The 10,057-nt window shown below is 30.1% G+C and overlaps 1 protein-coding gene and 1 long non-coding RNA gene across 4 annotated transcripts in view; one reads left to right on the top strand and one right to left on the bottom strand.

Moving 5' to 3' along the window:
- The window catches only part of bnl (branchless), a 29,298-nt gene extending 20,890 nt beyond the window's left edge, over positions 1–8,408 (top strand). For all 3 annotated transcript variants that reach the window (XM_035090808.1, XM_035090743.1, XM_035090893.1), the window contains exons 3-4: positions 1,352–1,455; positions 6,096–8,408. In XM_035090808.1, the coding sequence (XP_034946699.1) occupies positions 1,352–1,455; positions 6,096–7,415 (1,424 nt within the window). In that variant the 3' untranslated portion in view covers positions 7,416–8,408. The remainder of the gene's footprint in view (positions 1–1,351; positions 1,456–6,095) is intronic.
- LOC118071970 (uncharacterized) lies at positions 1,305–10,045 on the bottom strand. The gene is made up of 4 exons (XR_004690962.1): positions 9,858–10,045; positions 9,323–9,438; positions 1,653–2,221; positions 1,305–1,453 (listed from the first exon to the last, which is right to left on the bottom strand). It is a non-coding gene; the product is annotated as an uncharacterized lncRNA (long non-coding RNA).
- Positions 10,046–10,057: the final 12 nt, after the last annotated feature.

Below are 10,057 nucleotides of genomic sequence, written 5' to 3'. Positions count from 1 at the left end.
ATGTTCCTCACAAGCTTAATTTAACCGTTAAAATTTTGTGAATTCGCTATTTTTTTTCTTCACCATAATACCCGGATATGAAATACACTATTTATAGTATTACATTATTTATACCAGATATCCTGGGAAAAAAATTCGTTTCTAATCAACAGTAAATTTTTTTTTAAAGAAAAAAAGAACATTTTTTCTCCATACACTCATACACATATGTATATAAGTAATTAATTTAAAATTCAAATGCTAACAAATTTGAATAAGTTCAAAGTTATTGAAGAGACTATTTCATTTTTTTTTTTTCAGATAAAAAAGTTTAAAAATAAATGTTAATTTTTTTTCATGCATACCTTCTCTATATTTGCACAATGTTCAATAGTCTGAATATGATCCAGATAAAACTGACAAGACAGATGGACCTCAAAAGGGATAGGAAGAGAAGTAAGTTTATGATGGCGGACAATATAAGAGTAAGACAACTAAACAGACGCGTTTCTATTTCGGTTGAGGTGAACACGAAAACGACAGACTCAGTGACATAACCCCGGGTTAGTGGCCTTTTCGTGACACTACTTTCGATTTTATTAATATATATGATATTTAACTAATAACATCAATCAAAATAAAGACATAAATAAATATAAATAAATAAATAATATATACAAAAGATGATGAGAAGACATTAGATACAAAGCCTACCAGAAAAATATCGCGTGTACTCATTATCAAGCAAAGTCTACTAACGTTATTCCATGATAACACTAAGGCGTTAAATCGGTATCAAGGTGCTTTAATTAGTTACTGAAGCTAATGAATATAACATGAGATTATCAAACTCGAAGATGTGAGAATATTTGAAATATTCAATTATTTAATTACCATCATTGTTGTAATATACAATGAAGCACACAATATATAAAGAATATATTATATAAAATTAATTCACATTACTCCAACAATGCGGAAGAATGTTATTAAACATAAAAGCATAAGGTATGCATATAAAATATATATATACACATGTTATTTTATGTACGAATATTTTTGTATATGAAAGCAAGTTGAAACTCAACGATTCTGGGACTAATTAGACCGGCCGTAGTTTGTTAACAGTTGAGGTCGTTAAACGCAACACGAGCAAAAATACTGTGTTGATTATCGCGAAGCGTGCCTCAGTTTTTTGTATATACCATTCTAAACCATATGTTACACTATCAGCTGATACAACTCCTCTGCTCTATATCCCTACGGTTTCATAAATCATCATATTTTCATTAGTTTTTATTTCATAGCATGCTCACTTACCAATATAAGATGATTAAGTATTCCTGATGAATAACTGATAAATGATTTTCAGCAATATTCCAAAGGATTTCCGTGTCAAGCGGTCAATTAAAGATTCAAGGAGTTGCAACATGTCTCTACCTCTGCATGGATTCTTGTGGTCTGCTTTACGGTTCTGTAAGTATTTTATTTTCATATTTTAGTAAGTATACAGGATGTTAAGATCACTTTAGCAATTAAATTAAATAATATATAATCATATAAATTACGGCAAAGTGAATAAAAATTTACAAGGACGTTTAGAATATAAAAAAGTAAAAAAAAATTAAATAATAATAAAAATTGTAAACATTAGTTTATAAGGAGCTAATTACCTTCATTGATTGCAAGTTGAATGCCAATAAACCTGGTGACTCCTAATCAGAAGAGTCTGATTCAAGACTAAACCATCACCATCACCATTACAGTTGTTTCATTCAATTCTTGGAAATTTTTTATTCACATTCCGCAAGAAATACCATTGACATTCATCAAACACTAGAATATATTGTGTGCACAAGGTGCGCACCAATGATTGGATGATAATTTGAATTTTTTAATCAATAAGGAAAAAGTCATTCACTTTATCAATAATATATCAATTATAAACTAATTTCATGTGTCCATGTAAATTCATGGATAGGAAATAAATAGGATGATTCTTTTTCCCTACTTCTTGATACTCTCCTCATCTCCAGTTATTTCATAGTCGTCAAATTGATGATCATTTCTTCAAACTCATTCCGACATTTATATTGTAAAATCCCAAGAAATTAATACTTTATTGGCAATGTGACTTGGTCAACACTTTCATTGAGATAAATATTCATATGATGTGGAGAAGATAAGAGAAATAAAGGTGTCCAAAATGGAAAAAATCATAACGAGGCTTGTGTGCAGGAAACTGGAATAATAAAAAGAATAAAGATTAAAAAATATTTCAAAGCATCGATATAACATAGATTTTTGTAATTGCAAACCAGTGAAGATCCTACTACTACTTCAGGAGTAAAGAAAAGACAGAGATAACAACATGATCTACCAGATGTTGCTACCGGTGAGTCGCGCGACGATGAGGCAGAAGCTGCTCTCGCTTGCATAACGCCTGAAGGAAATTCCACGCTAGGCCACACCGTGTGCATTGCCTCGAGTCAACTGTATTATACGGCCAGCAGACGCGAGCCACGCGCGTCGCGTGCACTTACGCGTTTCAGTTTCACGGCAAGTCGTGTAGCATATAATAAGAGGTCACATTGTATATGTTCAGATAAAACATTATTAACTATATTAAAAAATTATTCCATTATATAATTCTAGTTTTTGAATTTATTTTATATTTTTCTCATCATCTTTAAATACAAGTTATCGGTTGAATATGGCTGTTTCTCGGAATTTATTATCTATCAACTACCGCTTTAATTTTATCTAAACACTTATGATTTTCTGAAGAATACCAATAGTTATATTAGTATCAAGCAGCTGCTAAATCTGGCTATTTAATCAAATAAATTTTCTCCAAAAGGGTTCATTCTAAGTAGCATGGAGATGGATCAAGTGAGGAGAATGCTCCATTTATTCTTTCAAAAATAAAAAATTTAAAATAAAAACATGGTATTAAGAAGCAGTTAACTATGAAGTAGATTATTTTTAATTTGAAAATATTTCAAGACCATAAAAATGTTATTTTCATTTTTACTATTCTTTTTTTTTTTTTTCATAACTCTTTTATTATAATTATAACTAAAAATTCTATATTAAGTTTTAATTAAAAACATGTATTTATTACTTAAAAGAAACATCATTTTATTGATTATAAAAAGAGCTGATAATTTAATCTAAAGTTTTGACAGAAAAAAATTTCGTATGTTTTTGTAGATCAATCAATTAACATTTTAAAGTTGAACGACTTTTGATTCCAATTATTTGTCGAATATTTTCCCACGAATGAGATGCTATGTGTTAAAATGGTAAGGATTACACCCACGCATCTTGAACTTGACTTAGATTGAATCGTGATATGCGACACTTATATGACCGTTCACATTTAGACATATCATGATCATGACTTTCATCGAATACTGTGTGATATAAATAGATAGACATAAACATTTGTCATATAATAATAATAATAATAACATTTTATAATCAATGAATCGAGAGGATTTTTTCCAAAAAAAAAGTGCTAATTTATATAATGATGATCGCATAAAATTTAAATTATCTTATAAAATAAAAAATGATGTATCTTTTAATAAGTTATAAAATGATATCCTAAGATAATGTTACCAAACGACTTTATTACCATATTCACTTTTCTTTTCTTGTTTTATTTCTTTATTAAATGATAATTATCTCACAAAAAGGCTATAATATTAACCAAAAACAATTACTCAAGTTCACCTTCATTTTGATCATCAGCAAAATAGCTATACCTTATTATACTAACCCGCATATTTAGCGAAAAAAAGGTTAATCTAGAATTGAACATGACCGTTAGAGCAGATGCAGTTGATATATAACATATAAGCATAAACTTATATAAGTCATAGTGCAGATGTAAGAAGTGAAGCCCTTGGAGTATTATGGTGGATGGTATAGACAACAGTTGATGGATGCACCAGGTAGTTTCCGCAATCGATCATTTTACGCTAGAAGTATATAGTAATAATCAATAATTTTCGCTAACTATTAATGATGTAAGAATGCAATATTCCCACTTTATAAAGGATTTTTTTACTATTCCTATTATTATCATAAATTGCTTACGGCGCTTGATTTTATATATAATCTCGCGGTTTTATCTTCTCAACATCTCTTGAATAGAACTCTCGTTAAAGTTAACACGTCCTGTTCGTTTCTGTGGTCGTACATCACTACTTGAGAATCCTCCTGATACTGGTACGAAAAACAACCTTTCGTCGTGATGCCGGCGTTGAGCATCGGCTTACAGTGCGTCTCCTAACGATATAATTCAAGCCGTTGACGCGTGCACAAATATTATGATGGACGGCCGTTAACTTGAACAATGCCAGGAGACTTAAATCTCCAGAGATGAATAAAAGGCGAAGAGAAATAAAAAAGAGAAGAACAAGGTATGAAAGGTTGAAGAGATGAAGAAGGCGACTATAATGATGATCATGATGATGTTCATGATGATGAAAAGAGGGTTATAAACAAGGTGAAGGTTTTGAGAATATCTTTAAATAATCCTTGAGATCGCAATCCTTTCGCTTACATAGCTTTTGATGCTGCAGAACTAACACGTGACAGTTGTAGATATCTAAACTCGAATAAATAGAATGAGAAGGCTTCCTGCAGTTTCGAGAGATTGAAATACGAGTCGACTCGATACGGGTGGTAATCTGTTTAATGCACATGGTAAACATACTTAACAAAATATTTTAAATCTCATTTTATACACATCAAAAAATTTGAATTATCATCAGACATAAAAATTACAATCAAAAGTTGAATTATTTATCCTACACATTATTATTTTTTATTTATCCTCTTTTGCTTCACAAACTAACTTATGAGTTAATTCCAAGGATTATGAATTGACGTAGAAACGTGTTTAAAAAAGCTGAAATAATTTTTAAAAAAACGTTTTTTGACGATTCGAGAGAAGCCTTTTGACGCCATCGACATCGTATTCTTGTAACTTTATGAGCTCGGTCCGTTTGAACCTAACAACGAAATTATTTTCGACACTTCCCTATTAACACTTAACATTTAACCATTATTTAATACTTCCTAAATCAGCCGATACTTTTCTACATCACATTAAGCTCCAAATTTACGAGTAAAATAAGATGTTTCTACCTAACAACTGCCTTATAACGATAAATTTCACTTTTAGACTAATCAAGCTATTTCTATGAATTGATGCACTGATCAACATTTCCTCCTTTTTTTGCTCATTATTTTTTAATAAAACCAGTCAAATTGGTGAAAAATAAAAACAAATAAAATTTGTTGTAAATCATGACTGACATAAGTTATAACTTGCTAACAACACACCCATAAGTATCACCATGATCACCAACATGCAATGTTTGACTTCGTCCAACTTATACGTGTACAGCTGAAAACATAAAACTAAACGAAAAAAAAAGTTATTATCTTGTTAAGTCTAGTCTATAAATTTTCTTAACTTTACTATAGTTATACATATCATTGTGTAAAAGCATTAAATTCTACTTGAAAAAGTTTAAGAACAAACTGATAAATGGTATATGAAAATGACGTGAAAATACTTGTAAATTGCTAATTGTACAAAATATTTCTCAAGTTGATTCAACTTCTTATCATCAATTCATGAACTTGTACTTTTTGTTTTTTAAAAAAAGAAAAAAGCCTATAATTACTATTGAAAACAAAGAATGCCGACTCATTGTAAAGCAAGTGACAGCAGCGGAAGACTCTCATTGAGATATTACGTGATCGATTTAGCAGATAGGGAGAATTGGTAACGCAGAATGCAGGAAGAAAAGTGTATTATCATTTAAAAAAGCTTCGACCTATTATTAGGCTTTCAATCTTAAACTTTAAAATAGATTAAAGTTATCCCTCTAGAACACGTACGACTTTTTACGCAAGACATTAGGCAAAGTAAACAACTATCAATAAATAATTGCTCATGGTTATTTACACGATTTATTTTAAAATGTTAATCTTGAATTATATATATTTATTTAAAAAGCTATAATTACTAAATTAGTTAAAGTAAATAAATATTTAATTCTGAAAATAACAATAATTTTTTTTCTTTATTTCAGCGAGAGTACACTGAAGATTGTGTGTTCAACGAGACATTAGAGGCTCATAATTATAATACTTATAGTTCAGTGAGATGGTCAACGCCTCGAAAGACTCTCTACATGGGGTTAAATCGTTATGGTCAACCTCGAAGAGTTCAAGCGCGTGGTCATAATTTAGGTAGACTTTCACCTTATGCAAGAGTCTTGACTTTAGTAGCATCACCGGACAGACTAGAAACCCTTCAGAATCGTATATTGGGTGCACAACATAGGGTTCGTCATCATCATGTACAGCATCATCAAAATATTCAACAATCGATTTGTTCTTCTAGTCTGTCTAACCAAGAGAAAGATAGCAGAGATAGGTTCAGATGCAGAAAGAGAAAAAAACGAAAAAAAAGAAGAAGACGCTGTGAGAAGAATGAAAAAATGAATTCTCATTGTGAAACTCGTGTTGAAGAAGATAGCAAACGTTGTTCAGATACTGGTGGTAACGTTGAGAGTTCCGTTGAATCCAAGAGATCTTGTGAAGATGTAGCTAGTGATGAATTATCAAGGAAGCAAAATTTAAATACTCCTGCGGTAAAGCGGAAATCACGATTAGAAGTAGTTAAAAATGATGAAAGAAGTCATTCAAAAAAGAAAGATTCGAAAAAAAAGCTTACGAGAAAAGTGAGCTTAGTCGATGGCGTCGACAACACAGCTGACATGAAGCAGAAGGGACTGATTTTCAAGGAGAATTCAAGCCTGGTAAAAAAGAAATTTCCTGGAAGATCGATAAGAACAACTGTGCCAGCTCCCACAGAGAATTCTAGTGCTACTTTAGCTACTTGGTTCTTTGGACCTACTACTCAGTCATCTTGGGACCCATCCACGAGGTACAAACCACCAAAAAAGACCGTTAATCAAACAATGAAATTAACAAGTCCAAAGAAAATGGAAACCCAAGTTATTAGTACACCTTCGTCTTATGATAAAATAATCAGAACTTCAAATGTTCCATCTGTTATTGTAGAATTTAGCACTGAAAATACTAGTCTGCTTTCGCCAACATTTGAGTCATCTGATGATATTTTTATCCCAACATCTACCACTAGTGATATCTCTGAAGAAACAAGTGAAGAAGATTTTGGATTAGATGATGATCCAACAGGTACTTCTAGTGATTATGGTCTAATGATGACAACTATGGACACAACATCTCCTGAAAGAACGGAAAATTATGCCAAGACTACCACACAATCGCTTATGGAATCACTCGAAATCAACAGGCCGGTTATTGACTCCAATCGATCATCAGTTGATTCAACATTTCCGTTTAAAAGACTTGCAATGTGAAAACTTGTCTCAAAAGCTTTTTTCTCTCTTTGTAAAGTGTACATAACTGATATGAAATTAATTAATTCATTAATTAATGCAATTTACTATTAATTCACGTCCCGAATAAATATTTTACACGTTCAATCTATAATTAGTTAATGATCTAGTTTTATTAAATTACAGGGAAGATTATTTTAATTTATCAAAAGATAATGAATGATAGACTTTTTATTGTTTTTTGAAAAAAAATTTCTTCGTAAGTTAAATAATTAAAATAAGAGCAACAGTATCTGGACAAGAGGCTGATCTTCTCCTCACGAATCTCGGAAATCCCGATACATTTATTTAGTGATTTATTTATTGAACATTTATTTATTGCGTAAATCCCAATCAATAATTGTGTGTGTATGTATATGAGCTATGTATGCGAAAATGGAAAAAACTCAAAATCAATCACTGGTCTTAGGTATCGCTTAAATCCAATTAAAGTAAAATTCAAAAGAGAAGAAAAAAATGATAATTATAGAAAAAAAAACTTTGGTTAAATATTTTTTATCCTTTACCCCACTGTTAGAATTAAATTTCTTTGATTGATAAAAATATCATAACGATATTTGAATCGATACCTAAACTCAGTATTAATGCAAAAAGACGTAATTCCTGATGTAAATAAAAAAATCAGTTTAAAAAAAAAATTATGAAAATGGTTTCAAATGCTGTAAATATAATAAAACTTGCAATGTGATTTCAGTTAAAAGTACTGATCCCACACTGCCATTTGATTACAATAATGTATTTAATCACACAGACTGATAAAAATAAAATACTATCAATAATAATATTATACAAGTATTTAATTATGAAGTTGACAATGCAATGGGGATATAGAATACCCAATATTAATTCAAAATTGTCGCAATAAATAATAATAATAATAATTGTAAATATAAATTGTGAATATAAACCAATTAAATATTTCAGTTGTTTTTAATATTGACATTAGTAATCATTCATTAAAATGCCATCTTATGTGATATTTCCTATAACTATATTGCATATAGTTATCGATCAATAATAGTAAATTAATTAAATGAATTTTATATAAGAATTTACTTGAATGAAATTTTTTTTTCTATGTCATTAATATAATATTTAATAATCGACGATATAATTAATATCCTATTGAGATTTGACCTTTTTTAAATCGTTCAAATTATCTAATATATCTGTATATTAAACAACTATTAATGATAATTGGATATCTTGCAAGTTTTTAATAAATTTTTCTACAAACGAATGTTTTACTTAAATGCAGTAAAAAACTCGCAAATTATGTAGTCCAACTACCATCGAATAAACGGTATCACTCATTGCAAGACAGCCTTGTTTTTTCTACACACTACTGGTTGACACATCACCTAGTATAATATGAGTTGACAGAAAAAACTACTCTGGGAACTTTAATCTTTGATGTCCTGGTGCGTACCAGTCTGAAGAATTGCCAATCTGTATCGTCTCGAACGAGTTTACGTGTTTACTTGATCAAATAAAACAATTTGATTCATTCTAAATGTGTTTTATCATGTTGGTTACGAGAAAAGCCGCTCAGAATCATGACCGGAAGGCCAGATGGTTGATAAAATATACTTAACATTTATTCAAGACATTGAGAAACGTTTTCCGCCTTTGAGACAACGTTTTGGTTGTTTTTCCTCGCAAAAATGAGCTTTTCTGCTAAACGCAAGGTAAGTCTCAGGAGGATTGGCCGCTTTATCGTGGTTAACGATTATGAGCAGAACGCGTAAATCCCAGTCTTGTTACGTACTAAAGTACAAGGGAATGCTTCTAACAACGCAACAAGATCCTAACTAAAGACACCGTCGAATATGTATATATATATATATATATGTTGCAATTATACTTACGAATTACAGTTCAGTACTTTTTCTCCATCTTTTTCTTCCTTTCCATCATTTTCAAAGAAAATTTTTTTGAATGTCTCATACGTTGAGTACTCACGCACTGATTTCCACGCTACCATCTGGAAACAAATTGCAATGTGTCATTTCCTGCTCAAATACAAGAAAGATTTATATATTATATATCGACAGAATATTTATGCATATGTGAAATGAACATCCTTGATACTATGATCAACATGATTTCTACCCCAGGCTATCGGACGTACTCAATTTATTGCAAATTCATCTTGTTATTTTCCTAGTAAAGCTTCCATGTCCATTTTTATGCTTCATAATATTTTTCATAAATCACTTCTAATTTGTGTAATTTATATTTATTTATATGCTATGAATATATATGTCATAGTTGGTAAAAAAAGCTTCATAGAATTAAATTGTAAAATATGATGCTTTATTATATTTTTAGTTTCTAATCATCGATAGAATTCATAGACTCAATGTAAAACTGTCAGTTGTTTAAACAATAAATAATAGATACCTTGATAAAGAAACATCTTTGATGAATTAATTTCAAGTAATTATCCACACATACTATGAGCTTCTATTTTTTTTTTGTTTTATCATTTGGATATCATTCCACTACAAGTTTTCAAAGTCATTTAAAGAATTTTCAACTTCATATGTAATTAAATTTATCAACAATATTGATGATACAAATGTGTAACTTTTTAATTAGAA

The sequence above is a fragment of the Chelonus insularis genome, unplaced genomic scaffold (assembly GCF_013357705.1).
Source record: "Chelonus insularis isolate UGA/USDA-ARS -01 unplaced genomic scaffold, ASM1335770v1 contig_116_pilon, whole genome shotgun sequence".
Lineage (NCBI taxonomy): Eukaryota > Metazoa > Arthropoda > Insecta > Hymenoptera > Braconidae > Chelonus > Chelonus insularis.
The sequence above is the reverse complement of the archived record's forward strand: the minus strand, read 5'-3'. Positions and strand labels throughout refer to the sequence as shown.